At 36.9% G+C, this 23885-nt stretch overlaps 2 protein-coding genes and 1 long non-coding RNA gene across 3 annotated transcripts in view; 2 read left to right on the forward strand and 1 right to left on the reverse strand.

Annotated features, from left to right (window-relative positions):
* The window catches only part of LOC127988019 (natural killer cell receptor 2B4), a 143547-nt gene extending 124826 nt beyond the window's left edge, over positions 1-18721 (forward strand). The window contains exons 3-5 of the mRNA XM_052590514.1: positions 17112-17231; positions 17353-17420; positions 17781-18721. Of these exons, the coding sequence (XP_052446474.1) occupies positions 17112-17231; positions 17353-17420; positions 17781-17834 (242 nt within the window). The 3' untranslated portion in view covers positions 17835-18721. The remainder of the gene's footprint in view (positions 1-17111; positions 17232-17352; positions 17421-17780) is intronic.
* LOC127987117 (uncharacterized) lies at positions 3843-13844 on the reverse strand. Its single transcript, XM_052589416.1, has 6 exons — positions 13707-13844; positions 12075-12479; positions 11616-11687; positions 11102-11206; positions 10949-10999; positions 3843-4404 (listed from the first exon to the last, which is right to left on the reverse strand). The coding sequence occupies exons 1-5, from the start codon at positions 13750-13752 to the stop codon at positions 10950-10952; spliced, it is 678 nt and encodes a 225-aa protein (XP_052445376.1). The 5' UTR covers positions 13753-13844; the 3' UTR covers positions 3843-4404; position 10949.
* Positions 18722-19355: 634 nt separating the features above from the next.
* Positions 19356-23631, forward strand: LOC127987157 (uncharacterized). The gene is made up of 2 exons (XR_008161070.1): positions 19356-20655; positions 22957-23631. It is a non-coding gene; the product is annotated as an uncharacterized LOC127987157 (long non-coding RNA).
* Positions 23632-23885: the final 254 nt, after the last annotated feature.

A 23885-nucleotide genomic window follows, 5' to 3' on the forward strand; every position in this document is an offset into this window, starting at 1 on the left:
AAAAGCATACAAAGGTGTGCTTCTGAAGTGAAACTACTCAGCGTTTCTGAGTACCATTACCAAAAAAGTAGTATTTTTCAAGTTTATTTGAATAAGTATACTTATGTAAACTTCAAGTATATTTTTAAGTATACTTTATGTAGTATACAAATATCAGTTTTCTTGTTATGAAGAGAGAGTCAGAGACGTTTGGATCCAATTGCAGCATTTATTAAACAGAATGGTCAGACAGGCAGAGATCAGGAATGGCATCAGGTGTGTCAGGGATAACCAGAATCGTAACCAGAAACAAGCAGAGATCGGGACAGGCAGTAGAGAATCAGAGACGGAATACACAGTCCAAAGGTCAAACATCGGGATAACAAACACTCAGAAATGTAGGCAGGGCTAAACAAGACTTTTCAATCTAGTGGAGTGAGTGTGCTGCTTATATGTGTGTGTGGATTAGCTGAAATGAGGTGCAGGTGTGAGTGCAGACGCAGGTGTCTGTGTGCAATCAGTTCCAGGAATGGGGCAGGATGGGAAATGGAGTTCTGAATGAGTCCTGAGTGGAGTGCCCTCAACTGAAGATCATGAGCACTACAACTAATGATCGTGACACAGCCCCCATCCCCAAAGGAGCGGCTTCCAGAAGATCAAGATAATCTAGGAGGACGGTGGAGCGGAGGTGGAACAGGAGGAGGGACGGAAGGCCAGGTCCGTGTGGAAGTGCAGTGGCCGGGGACCGGGGCAGAGCAGGCGGAACTGGAGCTCTTCCTGGGCCTAACATGGTGATCAGGAGCCCTTCCTGGACCTGACATGGGAAACAGGGGCCCACCATGGGTTTAACTCAGGATCAAGGTGTAACTCAGGAACAGGGACCCGCCGTGGGCTTAACTCGGGAACAAGGGCCCGCCAGGGCAGAGCAGGTAGCGTGGGAGTGACGAGACAGAAGCCCACCAGAGCGGAGCAGAGGACCACCACAGCCAAGCAGATGGGACAGAAGACCACCAGAGTGGAGCAGAGGACCACCACAGCCAAGCAGATGGGACAGAAGACCACCAGAGTGGAGCAGAGGACCACCACAGCCAAGCAGATGGGACAGAAGCCCACCAGAGTGGAGCAGAGGACCACCACAGCCAAGCAGATGGGACAGAAGCCCACCAGGGCGGAGCAGAGGACCACCACAGCCGAGAAGACGGGACAGAAGCCCACCAGGGCGGAGCAGAAGACCACCATAGTTGAGCAGATGAGACAGAAGCCCACCAGGGCAGAGCAGAGAACTACCACAGTGTAGTCCATGGCACAGGAGAGCAAGTCTGGTCAGGTGGAACTGAAACAGAGAACATAAACAGGTTAATACCGGCCTCTGTGGCTGTGATGAGATTGAAGCTTGCCTCCGTGGCCATGACAGGGCAGGCGGTGGGTTCATGGAGGACCTCTGTGGCCATGACAGGACAGACAGAGAGTTGATGGATGGCCTCCATAGCCATGACCGGAACGAATGAGAGCTCATAGACGGCCTCCATGGCCCTGACAGGATAGGAGCTCTGGAAGTTTGTGACGAGAGACGTGACGAGGTTCTGGGAGTTCGGCTGAGACGTGACAAGGCTCTGGGAGCTCGGCTGAGACATGACGAGGCTCTGTTAGATCCGTGGTGATTTGACTGGGTTCACGAAGATCAACTGTGACTTGACATAGTCCATTAGGATAAACTGTGACTTGACTTAGTTCATGAAGGTTAACTGTGACTTGACTTAACTCACGGAGGTTAATGGTGACTTGAATTTGTTCATGAAGGTCATTTGTGACTTGACTTTGCTCATGAAGATCATTGGTGACTTGACCTAACTCTGGACGGTCAGCGGTGACCTGACTAGGCTCTGAGAAATCGCCAGAGATCTGATCAACGGTGACCTGACTAGGCTCTGGGAAATCGACAGGGACCTGATCAATGGGGACCTGACTTGACTCTGGGAAGTCAACAGGGAACTGACTTGACTCATGAAGTTTAACTGTTGTTTTACTTGACTGTTGGGTGTTAGTGGTGACTTGACCTGACTCTGGACGGTCAACGGTGACCTGACTAGACTCTTGAAAGTCGACGGGGTGGAGTGAGTGTGTTGCTTATATGTGTGTGTGTATTAGCTGAAATGAGGTGCAGGTGTGAGTGCAGATGCAGGTGTTTGTGTGCAATCAGTACCGGGAATGAGGCAGGATGGGAAATGGAGTTCTGAATGAGTCCTGAGTGGAGTGCCCTCTACAGAAGATCATGGGCACTCCAACTAATAATCTTGACAGTTCTAAATACAAACTCGATTACAAAAATGTTGGGACACTGTACAAATTGGGAATAAAAACAGAATGCAGTGATGTGGAAGTTTCAAATTTCAGTATTTTATTAAGAATACAACATAGATGATATATCAAATGTTTAAACTGAGAAAATATATCATTTTAAGGGAAAAAATAAGTTGATTTTAAATAGTTTTAAATAGATTGTTCCAGATTCTCTGAATGTTTGGATGATATTACGCTCTTTTCCAATTTTTATCTGAGGAACTCCTTTCTGATATTGCTCCACTATTTTTCACTGCAGCATTGGGGGAATTGGTGATCCTCTGCCCATCTTGACTTCTGAGAGACACTACCACTCTGAGAGGCTCTTTTTATACCCAATCACGTTGTCAGTTGACCTAATAAGTTGCAAATCAGTCCTCCAGCTGTTCCTTATATGTACATTTAACTTTTCCGGCTTCTTATTGCTACCTGTCCCAACTTTTCTGGAATGTGTAGCTCTCATGAAATCCAAAATGAGCCAATATTTGACATGACATTTCAAAATGTCACTGTCATCATTTGATATGTTATCTATATTCTATTGTGAATAAAATATACGTTTATGAAATTTGTAAATTATTCCATTCCTTTTTTACTCACAAATTGTACAATGTCCTAACTTTTTTGGACTCAGGTTTGTAGTATACTTGTAAGTGTACTGTTTCAATACTCCTTGGGACTAAATTGGCCCACTTTCTAGTATATAAAAGTAAACTTTTAAGTATACTCCAAGCAAACTTTGAGTACATTTACATTTACATTGAGTACACAACCTTTATGTTTTATAGTTTGAACTGCAATTATACTAAAAGTAAACTTATAGGTTTGCTAATTAAATACTTTGTACAATTTGTAGTATATTCTTAGTAAACTACTAGTTTAGTAGTTTTATACTGCAAGTATACTCATAAGTTATCTTTAAGTGAACTTTACATCATACTTTAATTATACTTCTATGTCCCAATTTAGGTCTAAATGTGTGTATATTTTGTTATATGAATATCTGAACATACAAAACATTCAAAGAAAGAACAGATTTTATTCTAGCTTCTTGCATTCTTTTTTCAAACATTTTAATGTGGTCAAGTTTCATACAAAAATAAAGAAATAACATTGTGAACAAAAAGCTGAAAAAGTGAATGAAATTGATTCAGAATGATAATCAAAATGTAAATGGAATCGATAACATTACAGTTTTGATGCTGTTTCATGTCAGATGATTGTGTTAAAGTTCATGTGTTAGTATCATAGACTGTATAAAAACAGGTTAGTTTCTGGTGTTTCTTTTTTCTTCATCACTTGTGTTATTTTGGAAATTCTATGCAGAAGACGTGTATTAGCACCCTCTACTGTATAATAATGAAAACACATATTCTATGAGTATAGCTCAAATATATTTAGACTTTTTCTAAGAATAATTCAAGTATACTTAAATGTAATTTTAAGTATATTTCTGTAGATCACATAAAGCTAATTTCTGATAAGTAAACTAAAAGCATACTTTCCTATTTTTAGTTTAAAAGAAGTATACTAATAGCACACTTGAATAAACTTATTTTTCGTAGAGTACACATCACACCAGCAGTCAAGTGATTTTAGTAAATGAGGCTTAATTATTTCATAACTGTTTCAAAATGTTTCCAATCCTGTGTGTTTACTGAAATTGCCTTCAGTGGCAAACTTTTGAACCAGTGTCATATTGACCTTTTTTGCGAATATTTATGTCATGTTCAGCTCGTCTGCCTGTCCGTGCCATCAGCAGTAACTCTCTGTCTTCATCATCATCTTCATCTTCATCAGAATATGAACAGCTCAACTTCACTGAATTCTGTCAGGCACGTGCAGGTAAACAAGCCATGATATTAATGGTTTTTTAATACAATTTTAAGATTGTGACAGAGAATAAACCATCTTGTTAAAAATGACAGCACTATCATTACTTCTTTTTTTTACACCCCCAGAAGTCTGTGTCCAGTGTTGTGATACAGTTGAAGCTGTGATCCGATTGGTCGTCACTGCTTTGATGGGCGTGGCTGCTGCGGCTGCTGTTGTTGTTTTGGTCAATGACATCAGATCTTACAAAAACTGTTAAAGTTGAAAACAGAACAGAAATCCATTGATATTGTGACATTTCTCAGTTTAAATAGGTTTCATCTGCTAAAATAAAAATGATCAGTGTTTTCTTCTGAACTGTATCAAAGGTTTCCAGTACATTTGTGGCCATCAGGTGAATATTATTTAACATTTCAGTTTAAACTGTATTGAGTGTCAATTACACTGTTTTTCCCGATAAGTAAAATCATACACTATCAGACATTAATGTGGTTCACAAAACAATATGCTTTCTAAAATCCACTCAAAATATCAGACATCTGGTCTCCTCCATCTGAATGGATTCATAGTCTAAGAATAAAAAAAAAATTGGAGTCTGTGACCATCATACATGACTCACTTTTCTATGAAATAGGTCAAATCAAATCTATAGACTGGCTCTGCCTTCAGCATCTAGTGTCAGCTTCTCCAGACTGCAGACTGGGGCAAAATCTGAGCAAATCTCATGTATTTCATTCTAGACTATAGTGACTATAGAAAACTGAATGGAAACATAGGAAAATCAACTAAACACTGTGTCATATCAGACTGTTCAAAGGTAGAGGGAGAGGGCTTTGGCAATGGTTCAGCATGGTATCTTATGCACAGTAGTCCGAGGCAATGCTGCCGGATTCAGGGATAGAGGCGAAGAAAAGGGTCTGACAGGATAACACCAGAATTGAGGACTGAGGTGCATCTGGCAGGAAGGAAGAGAAAAATGAAGCCAAAAAGGGGTGGAGCCAAAGAGAAGAAAGAGCCAGGTGGAGCCTTAAAAGGGTCATGAAGTTAGAAATCGAAATTCCCTTGATCTTTTGACATATATGGGCTCACTGTATCATAAAAGCAAGTTATAGAACTCAATACATTCTTGTTAGTCTAAAAACAGCTTATATTGAAGCCAGTCTGCTAAAACAACGTTTGTGGAATGTAGGACTCTATGATGTAATAGTGTGCTTAAACACCACCTCCACAGAAGATGATCAACGCCTGCTACTACGCCATCACTGCCTGTTTAGCCCCGCCCACCGATTCACGCACATAGTGTAAATAGATCGCAGATCTACACTTACCTAAAGGATTATTAGGAACACCTGTTCAATTTCTTATTAATGCAATTATCTAATCAACCAATCACATGGCAGTTGCTTCAATGCATTTATGGCTGTGGTCCTGGTCAAGACAATCTCCTGGACTCCAAACTGAATGTCAGAATGGGAAAGAAAGGGGATTTAAGCAATTTTGAGCGTGGCATGGTTGTTGGTGCCAGACGGGCCGGTCTGAGTATTTCACAATCTGCTCAGTTTCTGGGATTTTCACGCACAACCATTTCTAGGGTTTACAAAGAATGGTGTGAAAAGGGAAAAACATCCAGTATGTGGCAGTCCTGTGGGAGAAAATGCCTTGTTGATGCTAGAGGTCAGAGGAGAATGGGCGACTGATTCAAGCTGATAGAAGAGCAACTTTGACTGAAATAACCACTCGTTACAACCGAGGTATGCAGCAAAGCATTTGTGAAGCCACAACACACACAACCTTGAGGCGGATGGGCTACAACAGCAGAAGACCCCATTGGGTACCACTCATCTCCACTACAAATAGGAAAAAGAGGCTACAATTTGCACAAGCTCACCAAAATTGGACAGTTGAAGACTGGAAAAGTGTTGCCTGGTCTGATGAGTCTCGATTTCTGTTGAGACGGTCAGATGGTAGAGTCAGAATTTGGCGTAAACAGAATGAGAACATGGATCCATCATGCCTTGTAACTACTGTGCAGGCTGGTGGTGGTGGTGGTGTGTTGGTGTGGGGGATGTTTTCTTGGCACTCTTTCGGCCCCTTAGTGCCAATTGGGCATCGTTTAAATGCCACGACCCACCTGAGCATTGTTTCTGACCATGTCCATCCCTTTATGACCACCATGTACCACTCCTCTGATGGCTACTTCCAGCAGGATAATGCACCATGTCACAAACCTCAAATCATTTCAGATTGGTTTCTTGAACATGACAATGTGTGTTTGTATGTGAAAGATCATTTTACAAAACACCATTTGTTATTTGTGAAAATTATAGGACCATTTTTTAAGAAACATTAACTAATAGCATATAGTATTCAAGACACTGATTGCACTATGACAACTGAAGAATAACAAATCAGCAGGTCCATTTGAAGAACATGAGTTCATATTTCCATAGTGCTGAAGATGAGCCAATGATGAAGTACTTCCTGTGTCAGCTGATGACATCACTGTCCAACATCTTTAATAAGTAATCTCAGAGCCTTGAACTTTCTGAAACAACTGAAAAACACTGAAAAAAAAGGGTTCTCTAAACATAATCAACACAAATCAAAAGTCAACCCAACACATATCAGATCCTATTTTTCACATTTGACATTTGAAATCAGTATTATTTTAACTCATGGCATTATATTAAGTACTTGGGTTTTGGCCATCTCTTAATGCTTTAGTTCTGTAAATTTTGTCATTAAATTCCACTGTTATATAATAAGTTTCAATATTTCTGCATCCAAGTTATTTGTATCGACGAGATATCAAAATATTTGATGCTGTTTCCAAATAAGCTGGACCTAATTATTAAACTATATATATATATGAGACCTCAAACCTAGTGTGATTAATTGTTCATGTTTCAAATGTTTAATCATTATTATTATTTATTGTGTTTTTTACAGAATGTTAAAGAGGATGAAGTGGTGTATGCAGGGGTTGTCACTAGAAGATGATCAAACTTCTTCACACAGATCAGTTTAAACAGCAAAACAATTTTCAGTCTTTTAATTTTGCCCAATAAATATCTGTGCCAAATGCAAGTAAAAAGTGGTAACTAATTCTAGCAATGCATAATTGTAAGAACATGATATGAAGCCGTGGCCATTAATCGTAAAGACTGCAATTTAATTAAATTTTTTCTGTGTTTAGATTTGAGCGTGGCACTGAGTTCATTTACACGAGCAGCTCATGAACCAGTAAATACTGTGTCACACAAACTCTCCTCAAGTGCACTTGGTTTGATTGACAGCTTTAAGTTAAAATGACTAAAATATTATGTAAGCTTATGCTGGTCACTCATCAGTGGACTTTCCTCGTCAATAGAGGCTATATTTTTCACACTTTTCTCATTCTCACTAATTCAAGTTTTTATAAAAATGAACCTCTGAAGGGAACTGATTGTCTTCAGAAAAGTTTTGATCGCATTTTAATTTTACCCGATAAAGTTTAATTTATTAGCTGAGCTGCTTTGTTTACAGCTGTTACCAGGGAAACCAGTATATTTCTGATGTTCCAAAAGCACCTCCTATTGGCAGAGAATGAATGAGCATTTTCGCATTGAACAAGAGTGAATAGTTTGTCCAGGTTTTTTTTAATTTTTTTATTGTCATCACTGTGAAAAGCCAGAATAATCATCCATCAACAGAAACATACATTAGCCGAAACCTGTTTGTTTTATGTGTTAGTTATAGCAAACCAGTTTACAGATGCTTGTCAGATTTAAGGTAAACCACGGTCCTAGTGCGTGCCAAACCGGTTCAGTAATGTTGAAAAAATGCTTTCCTTTCTTCCTTTCTTATTTTCATAATGTCTGCTTTGTTGTTTTGCAGTATTTTCTTGATACATTGTTTAAGCTGTGTTATAAAAGCCATAAACTATAAATCCAGGATGAATGGTAATGGTAATTGTAAGTGGCCAAATTTAATACTTTAAGTAGCTCGAGGGATGCTGGACGGAGCTTGTAAATGGACGTACACACTTGGAGTACTATTGTCCACACAAGATGTTAAAATGCTCATTGTTGTAAGATTCTTCATTTCCATTCAGGCAAGAATGCAAACAAGCAGTCAGTAAATCCACCAGTCCTTTACCTTTACAACGACATGCATAGCGTGGTACAAACACCCTGTGTGCACCTTTCCTTACCTAAAAGAAGGTTCCCGCTCATATTTTGTTAACAATAAACCAAGAGTGACCCCTACTGGACATATATATGTACATAACAATTTAAAGCAAAGACCGAGATTGCACTTACAGTAATTTTCCGCAAAACTTTTTAACTTACCATTACTGGCATAAAATTATCATTTTTTCGTATGTAGATTAAAGGGATACTTCCCCACAAAATGCAAATTTTGTCATGAATCACTTGCAAACCCATAAAAGCTTTGTTCATCTTCAGAACTCAATTTAAGATATTTTGGATGAAAACAGGGAGTCTCACAGACATATTTGTCTACCAGATAATACCCGAATGACACAATGAATGCAGTGTCTTAAAATCCTGTAAACGCTAAGGATATTCAGTGAAAATACTTTGCAGTGTTTTACAAATAACTACATATGCATAAAACACATTTCTTTCTTGGCAAATCGCGATGGCTTGCATTGTTCATTGGTCAGCCATCGACCAATAAAATGTCTTCATTCGCACCAAAGCCCCGTCCCCAGCTCAAAAGCACAAGTGAGCTTTTCAACAGGAAAACCGCAAAAAGAGTCAAGCAAAGTCAAATGTCAAAGCGCTAGCGTTTGACCTTGTACTGTTGTACGTGTGTAGCGAAACTGAAAAAAGTGCAAAAGTAAATATGTCGTAAACATTTGTGTAACGTTATGTCATTTTATTTTTGTGAATGTCATTCTACATATTTGTAATTATTAATCTACAACTTCCAATTCAAAACACTTAAGTGTGTGTGCAAACTGAAAGATTAGGCTTGACACATCAGAGCTGTGACTGTTAATTTCAGCTTGAAAATACAAATGCAGTTCTCACATTCAGATTTTCAACCTCTCAAGTCAAGCTACTACCTCCATATTTATTCAACAATTCCTCTCCTCGGTGTCTCTCCAAATCAGTGTAGCACCATTTAGGCAAATCGCAGGAGGTGTAACGCTCTTCTGTGTCAGCCGCACTGCGCTGTCGTAGCACTGTTTTCATTCAAACCAAAGCCGTAAACAATGCATCCTTGTCGCGCGGCTCATACGCCATCTGCGTACAGCTCAGATTTGCCAAAATGGCGCTGCTGTGTTTTGAAGAGACACGAGATGGATTGTTGAATAAAGTCGTTATTTTTGTTTTCTTCGTGTACAAAAAGTATTCTCGTCGCTTCATAAGATTACGGTTCAATCACTGGAGGCAGATGGACTATTCTGACGATGCTTTTCATGCTTTTCTGGACCTTGACAGTGTTACTTACTTGGCAGTCTATGAAACACTCTCAAGCCCTCCGGTTTTCATCCAAAATATCTTAAATTGTGTTCCGAAGATTAACAATATTGACAAAAGTTTTACGGGTTTGGAACGACATGGGGTAAGTGATTAATGACACCATTTTAATTTTGGGGTGGATTTCATCCCTTATATCCCCATATAATTAGGAGGGAGATTTTTACAGCTCTTATTTGATCTACACGCAAATTTTTTACAGCATTTAAACAGAGTTTATTCACAGACAGCTTCTGTTCCAGAGTTAGTTCACTTCAGCCAGCCTTAGCGCAGAACATTACAATTACATTGCCTATTATGTATATATATATATATATATATATATATATATATATATATATATATATATATATATATATAATTCAAATATGATTATTTCTTTTATTGGCATATAGAGTTATCTGTATAAATTATAAAACACCATGACAAGGTAATGTTTAACGTATATATTATTATTTATGACATTTTATATTAACTAACATGGAGAGGCTTTTTCTTAGCGTATGATAAATGCATAAAATAAGACAAAATAAAAATAAACTGTTTTTTTTTTTTTAAGTAAATCAAATTCATAATTCCAAGTGACTATTTATAACTACAAGTGATAAAAATAGCTATTATTTATAATAATAATAATAATTTATAATAATAAACCTTTAATCAAGATTTTACTCTAAAATATAATCATATAATAATAAATCAGGCGTCGGCAACCTTTTCGGCATGACGTGCCAACTTTAACATTAAACTGACGCTTTGCACTTTGATTCTGTGAACAGTAAACCCCGCCTACTTTGATTTGATTGGCCATCTCAGTTATTTTGACATTGACGAGCGCTGTTAGACCGCTGAGGATTTGATCTGAAGCGCCAAGTATGTGCAGCGACTAGTGCAACTTAATTCTCATACTTTAATAGTTTTTATAGTTCCTATCAGTTCCTTTGTGACTATGAGAAGTTATTACCTCAGAATGTACGTCAGTATGCAGTTTTCGCTATCGCTCGCGTGCCAGCGTTCATCCCTCTGCGTGCCACTGTTGGCACACGTGCTGTAGATTGCCGACCCCTGGCCTACATCATCTGATGGATGCTACTTCAGAGATTAACGTTTATAAAAGTTGTAAATATGGATATTTTTCTTACAAAATGCATCGCTTCACTTCGGAAGGCATTTATTAATCCGTATACCTTCATTTTAGCTACATTTAAATAAAATGTTGAAAGTTAGTCAACTAAATTTGTTCATTTAAATATAGCTAAAATAAATTGATTTCAAGTTCAATGTACAATAACGCAGTGTCTTACCTCACAATGGGACTTTCAGCAGCTGCTCAGACTTGTTTTTATCAATGTTTTCTGTAAAAAAAAAAAAAAGAAAAACACACAGACAATTAAACACTAATTTTGCTTAATAAAGATGGTTTTTCTGTAAAATTCTTATCTGTAGGTGATACTTGCCCTTGCTAGATCTCCTGCAACGATAGTTAATCACACCAAGAATAGCAGCTGTAGCCAGCAGCAACACACCAACACATATTCCAGCTATAAGACCTAAAGACAGACCTGAATTAAGAAAAGAGACATTAGTGTGAGTGAATCTGACAGTCTGTTGTACAGTATTCACTGGATATATTCTCTTTATGGAGCCTCTCAAAGATCCTATAGAGATCTGAAAGTTTTTGAAATTATTGTTTATTAAATACATTGCTAAATCTTTTGATTGATATATTTCAAATAAGATATTTAAGATTACAGTCAGTTAAAAATAAATAACATTATATATAAAATAACAGTTATAATACTAACAATAAAATCATTGCTGACAAACCTGAATATAACTGACAGAGATCAATTTGGGAGGAATATGTTGGAGGCGGTCACTCTTTAGAACAATGTGCCTTTATAAATGAACTAGTATTTGTTCTGTGATCTATTGTACATAAATAAAAAAAGAAGGGAGGAAAAAACATACTGCTTTCATGCTCTTGTTCCTTGTCCCCATTGTATGATACTTTGTTGGGTTTGTCAGTACTAGAGAGAAAGGCTGGAAAACACAAGGGAATGATAATGAATAAATAATAAAAAATAAAACACAGTTATTTTTATTTAGTATTATTTTTAATTCATTTATTTTTCTTAAGCCATTTATATTTATTTGTAGCTGCAGGAAAACCTTTCCAAACAAGGAACAAACCACCTACAGTGTCCTGTTTCTAATATCAGCTGTTATTGTGGAATAAGGAACATCATTAGTCAAAGTGATCAATTCTAATTTTATTTCTGATAAAAAGTCTTAGAGGACCAAATTATAATATTTTTAATACCATCTAAATGTCCACATTCAAAGAATTGCTGAGTTTAACCATATTTGTTTGTAAAATGCAGCATGTGAGTGAATGGCTGAATCCCTGAATGACTGAATTATACTCACCAGTGACAGACACACTTAAAGTTTTTATGGCTTCGCCGATGTTGCTCATTTTTCTGGTGATTTTTGTGCCGTCACACTTGCTGTTTCGATTCAAGCTTTGGCTGGTTCCCGTGCTCTTGCTTTGGATGAAATTTGCTTCATAACGTCCAGCGTGTTGAGATGTGATATCTGTGATGATCAGAGATCCAGTCTCATAGTCCACATCCAGTATGTCTCTGAATATCCCTCCTTCACCATAATACAGACAACTCTTACTGGGATCTCCATTGATCAGAGCTATCAGAGTATTGTTGAAATACCACAGCATCTTGTCACGTTGTTGTTTGGTTACTCCTGTGCTTAGAGTCACATTGTGTCCCTCCATCACTGACAGCAAGTTCAATCCAGATGTGTCAGCAACCAGACCTGGAGACCGTGACAAACAATATTTTTGACTTTCTTAATTTAATTGTTTGTCGTTTAAATGGCAAAAGATGATTTCGGTGAATACAATCACAGAAGATGGGATTTACTGTTCTACATTTTTCATGGGGAAAAGAAAATGTGAGGTAAGATAATCGCAGATAAACATTTAATACATTAACTACTTGAACACTTTATCATCTATTTAGTCAACCATTGAAGGTCATATTAGTGAAGTGAAACTGAAGCTGGAATCATTTCTTTGAATATCAGAGCAAAACTTTCGTTTTCTGTTTGACTCTTATGTTTAGAGTGTACACTCAATTGGTGAGTTAAGTTGAAAGTGACAGTGAAACTGACAGTGAATACAGCCAAGTATGGTGACCCATACTCAGAATTCGAATACGATCCGAGCAGCAACATTCCGCTCCCCAGACAGCAAGCAGTTTCGGCCCAGATCCAGCCCACATCTGGCCCGTGTGAAATCCATGTTGGCCAGATGTGGGCCGGATCTGGGCCAAAACTGCTTGCTGTCTGGGTGTCTCCAAACGCCAAACATTTTTAATAAAGCATTCTATTTACAGACAAGCAGGTTATGGGAGGAAAATGCTTAACGCGTTGCGTTTGTATTCTGTCATCATATATTCTTGTCTCTGAGTAGAATGCTTTAATAATAATTTGTTTACTGAGTTTGGTCTTTTTAAAACATTTTTAATGTATAAAGCCACGTACTTTCACATTAAGTGTTTAAAAATGTCCCTAATTCTTTTGTGAATTCGATTGGTCTAGAAGATTAAACTTGCAGCAGCTAACATCTCGTGATTCAATAAATCAGACATAGTGAGACAAGTTAACAATTAAACACCTGCTTTATAATAAAGGCTTTGTAAAACTGCACAGCGTTTTTGGCTTTTTAAACAACTCTGTCTTACACCAACTTCGCACACATTTCCTTTCATGAATGTCTATGAAAGACGATCGAACCAATCAGAGTAGGTGTGGGGCGGGGCTACACGTGCAACCCCGCCCCAGGTGCAACCCCGCCTCGATTTGCAGGCTGCAGCCGGGTGTACTTGCAATCAGTCCTTACTTGGAGTTAGATCGCTCTATTTAAATTTAGATTTTATACTAACCTATATACAGTGTAGAAAGAGACAGAGAGAGAGAAAGAGATTGCCAGAGACATTTATTTAAGAAAATATCACATGCAATTTAATTCAAATGACTTACCATCAACAAGAAAAACAAACAAAGTGAGCACAAGGTAGCCTCCCATGATTGCAGTGGATGTTCCCCTGATCGATCAGTTAAATCTGTAATAACAAAAAAGAAAAGTAATAAAAAAGGTAGAAGTTATGCTGGTGCCGTTGTTGCTGTATAAAGAAAGCGATAGTAACTTGCTATTATTGTAGGTATGTAAGATGGGGGAGGAGAGAGGAGGAGGGTGTTTATCGTGTTTTTATTATATTAGTTTTCTGTTCGTCAACTCATAGTAATAAGCAAGTTAAATATCTACAATGCAATTTTGTTATCGCTGCTGAAAGCTATCATACACCTGCTCGTATGCCGGTTTTAGCTTGTGCAACTATTGTCAGCTTTTAACGTTTGAGCATTTATCAGCTGGTTATTCAGGGAGACCATCGCCAGCCTAAACCTGTAGATCAATGTATTAATGATATTACGTATGAAACAGAGGCTAAATCCATAAAGAGTTTCATTTCCATTTCGAGGCTCGTTTCTCAGAAAATCACGTAATCTACGGCTAAGTTTACTTTCGTTTTGTTTAAATGCCTTGAAGGCGAAGAACCTTTTCCGCCCCCGCTATGGTTGCACAATACAGACGATATTTTTTTTTTTTAAACCACATTAAATTCAAACACGCCCATAAGAAAATGTTCTTTCTTTCTTTCTTTCTTTCTTTCTTTCTTTCTTTCTTTCTTTCTTTCTTTCTTTCTTTCTTTCTTTCTTTCTTTCTTTCTTTCTTTCTTTCTTCTAACGAAGAGAATGAACGTGATCAGCAATGCGCGTAGTTGATGTGTCAAAGTGAAACATTGTGTGGTCACGTTTATCTTCAAAGAAATGTGTGAGCAGATTGGATGGAAACCCGCTGTGTTTTACTGGATGCGAGTTTATGCGTGTGGGTCAGTAGTAGGTTAGGTGGGTAAAGAGTGTTTTCATTTCCTTTTTTAATATGAACCTTACGATTTGACTTCCTTTTTACAAAAAAAATAAAAATAAATAAATAAATAAATAAAAAAAAACCTTTACTGATGTATGAGAAACAGTCCATTGAGAGTTACAGGAACCAATTATTCTTACTCATCACTCATAGACACTAAAGCACATCTACACAGGCTGACCATTATAAATTAAGGTAAAAAAAAAAATTCCCATGATAACAAACTGCAATAATCATTTAACATCTGCCTGTAGAGATTGTTTTCTGCCACTGTATAGTAAATCTGAATAAATGGCATATATTAGATGTAATTAGTGTGTAATCCTAGTGTGTGTGTGGTCAGTGAAGGGTGGTCGAATCCTGTTGGGGGAGGATCCACACGCTCTTATATCTCACTTCTGTCAAGTCTGAGCTGTCTTCATAGAGTTTCATGATAATATTAAGAGTGCTCAGAGAAAATGGTTTATGTTGTCATTTTGTTCTGCTTGTGTTTGTGGCAACTGGATGGTAAGTTACAAATGTATGTTTTTTATTATTATTATTTAATGTTTCAGCTGATTTAGGTCATGCTTTGGTTTTTATATAGGGTAATAAGATTGATTTGCATTCATTATATCGGAGTAAAAGACATTCTGAAATTGAACAGGAAAATTATTGTACAATCTATTGGATCGCAGGAGATCATATTAAGGACAGATTCAGTCAGTCTGTTCACATGAGCTCACCAAAGCCATATATATATATGATTTATCTCCCATCCCTGTCTATCTATTTCTCCTTTCATTTATTATTTTTCCTCTTTGTTCTTCATTTCACTGTTGAATACAGAGCAGTTAAGACGATAAAATTGTTTACCTTTTCATCTTTGATCAAACTCTTCAGGTACATTTGGTGTTAATGCAGAGGAGTCAGTGTCAGTGCTGGAGGGAGATTCAGTCACTCTAGACTCTGGTTTTACTGACATAATGGATGATGATGTGATTCTGTGGAGGTTTGGATCTGAAAACACTTTAATAGCTGAAATCAATGTACTGGCTGGCACCATCACTGTATTTGATGATGTTCTTGATGAGAGATTCAGAGACAGACTGAAGCTGGATAATCAAACTGGATCTCTGATCATCACAAACACCAGAACTGAACACACTGGACTCTATGAACTACAGATTATCAGTAATGTTAGCAAAAGTTTTAATCTTACTGTCTATGGTGAGATAAATATTTGTCTTTTATTTGCAATAGTTTTAAAAGTAAATGCATCCTAAATATTTAGTTTAAACTGAATGACATCACGAACTCTCACTTAACATGTTTGTTTCTAATCTTTCTCAGCTCGTCTGTCTGTTCCTGACATTACCAGAGACTGTTCTTCATCATCATCATCATCACAGCAGAATTGTCCACTGTTGTGTTCAGTGGTGAATGTGGGTCATGTGACTCTCTCCTGGTACAAAGGAAACAGTTTATTGTCCAGCATCAGTGTGTCTGATCTCAGCATCAGTCTCTCTCTACCTCTGGAGGTGGAATATCAGGAGAAAAACAGCTACAGCTGTGTGATCAACAATCCCATCACAAACCAGACCACACATCTGAATATCACTCAACTCTGTCAACCATGTTCAGGTACAGCAGCTCTTATGTGTATATTGATTTGATTAAAATGGGTTTAGTTGATTTAAATGACTGTAGCTGGTTACATTGATAAAAGGCAAGGCAAATTTGTTGATATAGCACAGTTCATACACAGTGGTAAACCAAAGTGTTTTACATAAATTAAAGTGAAATATTTAGAAAAAGCAACAAAAGCAAAGAATAACATTTTGAAATGATTAAAAATGGATTTAAAATGAATTAAAGCATTTAATAATAATAATAATAATAACCAAAAATACAAACAAACAAAAAAAAAACAGTGCAATCATTCGGACGTACTCAGTAAATGCACATCTAAACAGATGTGTTTTGAGTCTAGATTTAAATGTACCCACTGTTTCAGCACATCTTCAAGACATGTTCAGCATTTTATGTTTATAAATAACATTTCTGAAAATTGTTGAGCTATGTTTTTCTTTTCTTTTTTTTCAATTGGATGAATTGTATGTACTGTACATATTTATATGCATTCTACAGGTGTTTAAGCCTGAAATGAAGAAAATGAAGTCCAATTTGATTTTTACTGTAAGCCGCAGTATGTCAGTGTTCTGGACAACACTTCCTGTTTTCCTTATTTGGTAATGTTTTCTGTTCTTGTCTTCAGTTCTATTAGTTCCAAGTGTTCCCTGTTTAATTAATTTGTTTCCAGCTTTATCTCACCTGTGTCTGTCTTTAAATTGTTTCCTCTGTTGTTAGTTCAATGTCCGCTTTCGTATGTCCCGTATCTGTTTGTTTCTCCTTGTGAAAAATATTACTGTGTTCACTTCTCAATAGATCACCATAATGAGTGTCTATCTGTATAGTTTCAGACTCAACATCTAAAGTACTGATCTCTGTTGCTGCTGCTGCTGGATCTCTGCTGATTGTTGCTGCAGTCGTGATAGTTTGTATTTGCAGGAAATGTAGACAAACAGACAAAGAAGGTAAGTGTTAAATCACACACTATGCATCACACTATGCAGCATTATTCAGTTGTCTCACTGATGCTTCTTTAAAAACACAGAAATGCAATGTTTTAATCCATTATTTTTATCGTTGAAACAGCTGAGACTCATGAAGACGAGATCACTTACATTGAGCCTACATTCTACAAAAGAGATGCACAGAAACCGGTAATACACTAATTAATTTTGTGTATCTGTGTCATTTCAACAGTGTGTCCATCTGTGTAATCGAGCCAAAAGCACGAAGCGGCTCAATATTAGAGAAGTATAAAGTCGTAGGATCAATATTCAGTGCACAGAAACCTTTTACCATGTAACTAAAGGATAACAGATCAAAAAGTCCCTTAGTTCATGCTTCCGGTGCTCAAAATGAGCCTCTGATGAAGTATTTCCTGTCAGCTGATGTCATCATAGTTCAAATCTTCATTTTCAGATACTGAACATTCTTTTGTGATTCTTCAAATGCTTCTGAAAAACAGCATGATGTCAAAGACACATAAGACTGAATTAATTATTTATTTTTTACAGGATGTTAAAGAGGATGATGACGTGGAATATGCACTTATCGTCAAGAGAAGATGATCAGACACGTATCAGACCCGCTTTGTGTCTTTCACAGGAAGCTCCTGTGACTACCTCTGAGTCTGTCATTTCATCTCAGCCCTTGAAAACATGTAGATTGAGTTTTAGGATTGTAAGTTTAATTCAGGGCTGGATTAATGAAATTCTCTCTTAAAGAAAACAAAATCATTTTAATCTTGTGAAACACAAACATTTTCTTGTTTGACTCTATAGCCTCCTAAAGAATTATAATTATTATTATTTTATTATTATTTTTTTTTAACAAATTCCCAAAACGAGAAACATTTTTGCATCTGATTTACATCTGTGTAGATTTGCAGGAAACAGTTGTGCTTGAACATTGCTGAATGTTTGCGGTTGACTTAAACACAGACACTGCTAAGGCGTCATTAGCGTGTGGTTAAATGCCTTTTTTCCATTTCCATTTCATATGAAACGCAGTCTAACTTTAGCATTAACCAACCACTTTACCATGAAATCCTGAACAGATACACGATTCTCTCAGATAAAATAGTATGTGATAAAATATCAGTCAATTTGAGTGAAGTCTGATTTGTTACTATAGCACTTTTTTTCAATAGCAATTGTTTCAAAGCAGTTTTACAGAAAACTATGATGTTAAAGTTAAATAATTTTTTTCAGATTTGAGCCAGGAGATAATCTAAATGTTTAAATTGATGAAGCAGAGTTTTGATATATACTGACCTGCACAAGTAAACTGGATGTATGTGGTATTCTCCAATATAAAGAGCTTATAGTCAAATCAGGCAGTTATTTCTGAAAACTACTGATGTTCTTCATATCAAGCCCAAAACAGTTCATAACCTGTTTTTACCATCATTAGAAATAAATGCAATGCATTGTTCACTGCTGTGATTGTTATATCATGCAGATGTCTGATGGTTGTTATTGACTTATTTTCATTTTGGGGATAATTAACTAGCTAGCTAACAACACCGCTAACAAAAAATATGTATATTTTTCAGTTGTATAACAGTGCTACCAAAAGCAAAATGCAACAGCAACACATTTGGCAAAAACAGACACTTTTTTTTAAAAAACTTTGAAGGCCGTTTTGTCTGAGCGCCATCTAGTGTCAAAATAAGAATCTTTTGGTTCATCCAGAGACTAAAGTTATCTTATTGAAAATCACAATGATGTCATTCATTCATTCAGTCCACGGGCCTGTACCATGAACAAATTCAGTTACAGGGTTAGTTTTGAGTTGACAAAACCAAACCTCTCCAATCCGGCTTTGTTGGTACCATGATGCTGTTCATCAACTGTCTTTGTCAATTCAGGCTTAGATCAGAGAATGTGTAATATGGAGAGAAGTTTCACTCTCACTACACTTCGGCTTCTGAATTGGTTGCAGTTCCACTCTGATTCCATATGAGGGCGCTCACAGGACAAGTGCAGAATGAATGGTGGTCAATGGCGGTATACCCTCAAAATCCACTTTTCTGAGGATTTTTTTTTTTTTTTTGTCTAGTAATTTGAATGTTGTATTTAAAAGGAGATGCAAAGAAATCACACATTGCTGGGTGCTTGATTTTTTTTAGAGACACTTATTTGCTTTAAAAAGTCTTTTAAAATGTCAATGACGTCATACACATCGTACGACCAGAGGTACTGCTTTATGGCAATCCTTCAGTCAGTTTGGTGCTTTCAGAGAATGTCTATGGTGCTTTCCAGAGCCGTTGAAAAATTATTTAATCGCTCTGATGCTTTCGTGCTCTGATTTTGGACATTAGCCAACTTGGCATTTGGCCAACTTTCCCTCCCACGTGAACCTCCGTAAATTCAGGTTGGCTTTGACGATTAACAGTCCACATGGGTTAACTTTTTTCGTCCTTGGCAAATGAGAAATAGGACAACCCTTGCCCGCTATTAGAACAATTTATCATTGCACACCTGTGAGGCATTTTTCTTTTTTTTTCTTTTTCAGTTTTTAATTGATATTTAGCACTATTGAGCGTGACATTTGTGTTTAAGGTGGCGATACTATACCATATGTATCCGGTATTTCTTAACACAAGAAGTACTCAAATTCAATTTATTTTCCATGTAAATTTCAAAGTACATGTATATCAATAGACAGATAAAATTGCCAGCAAAAAAAAAAGTTGCTGCGTTGAAAAGAAAAACTTGGGCGAAAAAGTCCGCCTTAACATTCTGATCCCGCTGATTCTGAAGCCATCAAGCGGTATCTCTGGTCATTATCATTCCTTCACTGACCAATTAGCGCTCATTAGCAGAATGCTAGTGTGTTATGGGCAACAACTCAACCTGTAGGAAATCGAAAGGACATAAGTACTCGTTCATTCAACTTTTGACCTATAACCCATGTTGAACTTGCAAAACCTACAATCATATCTGAGATTTCGGGTGAAAGGGACAAATTTAGCGAGCAGGGTATAACTGCAGCCTGGAGAACTCCAAAAGGGGCGAAAACTCAAATGGGGTGGGACCTCCAAAATAGAGCATGGCTTCCTCCCATTGAGAGAGTTGTCACAGGCCGGAACGGGCCCCTACCGAATGTACCACCTCGAGGAGTTTACCCAGAGACAGCACAGACGGACAGCAAGGTAAGTATAAATGTTCAGTTTTATCAAGTTAAGATCCTAAATACTAAAACACGTGATGGAAGAGTTCCAACTCTGTTCCCCTCGGTCCAGCAGCGGTGGGGGCTCTTGGTACAATCTTCCCAACCCAAGAGATAACAGAATGGGAAGCCAACTCAATCCTTCCACAGAGCAGATAACAGCACAGATAGGGCTACGAGATCTCCACGCAGCAATTCCTTTCCAAGCAGTCGTTGGTAAGTAACGATTCCTCTTAAGAGCCCGTCAGTGTTTAAGGTACTATCTGTGATTCTATTAAATATGTATATAGCCATATACTACTTTAATCTATAACTATATGATTTACATTTTATAACAAAAAAGAAAAATAAATTTGAATAAATTAATCCAGCTGAGGTAAATCTTGGTTTATTGATCTGAATTCAATGTGTGGCGAAAGCAACCACACTTCCCTATGAGGCGTGGGGTTTGTTTAAAATGTTAAACACTTTGGTCAACTTCGTTGTTTTATTAGGTGCTTTGTAAATAAAGTTGGATTTGATCGGCAAATGACATTTACATTCATTTACACACGTTTCATTTTAAACAACGATCATTACGAAATTACAGATAAATATGTAACGTTAGCTTGAATTAGAAATAAGTGATGACGAGCGTGAAACTGTGTAAAATCGGATTCCGGAACAGGAAGAACTAAAGAAACTAAGCAATGCACTTCCATAAAGTTGATTCATACGAACAAAATCACTGTATTTATGTTTTATACTAATGCCTTAAACAGCGCTAAATAAAAGGCAAAATTTTAAGTGAAATGCTGATGGGCATAGTCGAAAATGAAGAACTTTTCATCATGGAAAACAAAGTGTAAAAAATAGCCTACATAATCAAATAGATGTCTTACCCTGAACGAAAAAGGCAAATAAAATGATCACAACGTAGCATCCCATCATTTTCACTGCGGTACCTCAAATAAACGAGATATGTTGGAAATTCGAAGTAAAATTAAGTCCTACGCGGAAGCCAGGAGAGCACCCACTAGTGATGGGATTTATGGCTCTTTGAGGGGATCCGGATCTTCGCGATCCGTTCCTTTCAAAGAGCCGTTCAAAAGAATGGCTCTTTTGGCTCTTTTTAAATATTTAGTCAGTTTTAAGGAGCCAGCTTGGGAGCATCTCAGTTTATCCTGGAAATAATCACTGGGAGGTATTATGAGGTGAGATTTGTAGTCAAATAATTAAAGCTCAGATATCACACACCAATATCTGAGTTTGAATTATTCTGAAATATTGATTATTACCTCATTTCTCATGTGTCGACTATATTCCATAGGGTTGCACAAATCCCTCTGCTTAGACAGTGACATCATTATTTTGATTTACCTTTAGTACAAAGTGTGTGTGTGTGTGTGTGTGTGTGTGTAAAACTACGTTGACTTATGTTATTCATACAATACCTACTCACAAATAAACATAAAAAACAAAGCCGGCTGCAATGAATTTCTGTGCAAAACAGCTTTTACTACAAACACTTCCACACAAGAACATTGTTATCACACAAGAACATTTTGATAGAAAACTATTTTTTTTTTTTAAGTAGATAAAATTAGAATAAATAAAATGGAAATGTCTACATACTACATACTATTACTACTGTAAACTTTGCAAATAGGACATCAGCCCCTTCAAGTCAATGAACAATAACAAAGTGGGCTGCAATGAATGTCTGTGGAAAACAGCTTTTAGTGAAACATTTCTATACAAGTACAGTATCACAAAAGAACATTTTTAATGATTTTAAAATAAGTTTTAAATGAACACAAAATGCAATGTAAATGCATGCACAACTAATAACTAATATCATCACGCTATAAAGGGTTGGCCTGCGCTGGGTGCGCCCCTCCCCCTATAACTGTTCTGTCTCCTGGCGGAGCTCATTTGTATGAACACGCATAGGAAAAAAGAACGATAGAAAGAACGGCTCCTCTCCAGTCGCGACTCGGCTCCCATCGTTCATGTTTATGAGCCGTTCAAAAGAATCGGTTCGTTCGCGAACGTCACAACTCTAGCACCCACACCGGCCGGCATCATCCCAACCATGAAGTAGTGATGTGTAGTTTTTTAAAGATTTGAATCTTTAATTTGACTCGGGAATAACGAGTCGTCTCGGGGAAGTGATTCGTTCAGTCGCGCATGCGCAATAGCTATTATATAGGTTCTGTTCTGCTAGTAGTTCACCTGTGTCTGGTTTGAAAACAAATATAGCAGTTAGCCAGCTCCCAAACAATGATGGAGTTTTATTAACATATAAATAGTTTTTGAATAAATTTAAAATACCAGTTAAACCTAAGGAATTTGCAGTTGTAATGGATGCAATCCCTCAATAAGTTTTGTTTCTTGTTAGAAATGCATGACATGAGAAAAATTTGAATTTTGAAGAGATCAAGAGTAAAATATTTATTGCTAATACAAATATTATACAAAATAGAGTCTCAAATAATTATATTAGGAATATACTTAATAACATTGTTTATCCTCCAGCTCGCTTTTTCTGGTCTTGGAGATGGGAATTGGCGTAAAGCTTGGAGAACAGTAGACAAATTTTATATTAATAAAGTAAAAGAGTTTTCTTTTAAAATAATGCATAGAATAGATCCAGTTAAACATGTGCTGGAATGCTTTAAATCAGAAATTGATTACTCTTGTGATGTCTGTAAAGGTGAAAAGGAAATTATTTTTCATTTATTTTTTCATTGTATACATACAAAAATATGGACTGATGTGGAGTTTTTTATTAAGAAAATATTGGACATTTATTTGCAGTTGAGTGGATTTGATGTAATAATATACTTCAGTGATCATGGAGTTGACAAAGATGAAGCATATTTCATACAATTGTTAATTGTAATGGGGAAGTTTTATATTCATAAAATGAAGTGGTCAGGCTCCAAACCAAACTTTTCTCATTTTCTAAATGATTCCAAGCTGAATTGTAAGATTCTATGAAATTGCACAAGTAAAAAACCTATTCGAGCTTATAGTAAACAGGTATAAAGTGACACCCCCAAAATATTTATCTATTTATTTTTATGTTGTTATTGTCCTCTGGCATGGTTTTCATATTAATGTTGTTCATATTTTTTTCCTTCTCATTTTAATGTTTCTCGTTGCATTGTTTTGATGTATGGTATAATAAAATTAAAATAAAACAAAGTTCACCTGTGTCAGTCAATGCAGTATTGAGCCAGAAAGAGAATTGATCAGTTCATCTTTCAGGTCTTCCGGTTGTTCGTTCTTTTGTCCCGTGATGTGACAACATTAGCATCTTTTCAAATATAGGCTAATTCATAAAGGTTTATCAGTTTCATACGTAACATTCAGTTTTCAGTTTAATTCTACAGTGATTTATCTACGTGATATGTATTTCTATTTGTGTATTTGTGGAGTTGTTTCCTGCACATAATTATAAA

This window comes from Carassius gibelio, chromosome B22, assembly GCF_023724105.1.
Source record: "Carassius gibelio isolate Cgi1373 ecotype wild population from Czech Republic chromosome B22, carGib1.2-hapl.c, whole genome shotgun sequence".
Lineage (NCBI taxonomy): Eukaryota > Metazoa > Chordata > Actinopteri > Cypriniformes > Cyprinidae > Carassius > Carassius gibelio.

Excerpts from the sequence above, each read along its gene's own strand:
- LOC127987117 (XM_052589416.1), bottom strand. The coding sequence starts at position 13,752 with ATGGGAGGCTACCTTGTGCTCACTTTGTTTGTTTTTCTTGTTGATG. Across the intron at positions 12,480-13,706 it reads GTTTGTTTTTCTTGTTGATG|GTCTGGTTGCTGACACATCT; the intron begins GTAAGTCATTTG and ends CACGGTCTCCAG. Across the intron at positions 11,688-12,074 it reads TTTAAGTGTGTCTGTCACTG|CCTTTCTCTCTAGTACTGAC; the intron begins GTGAGTATAATT and ends TGTGTTTTCCAG.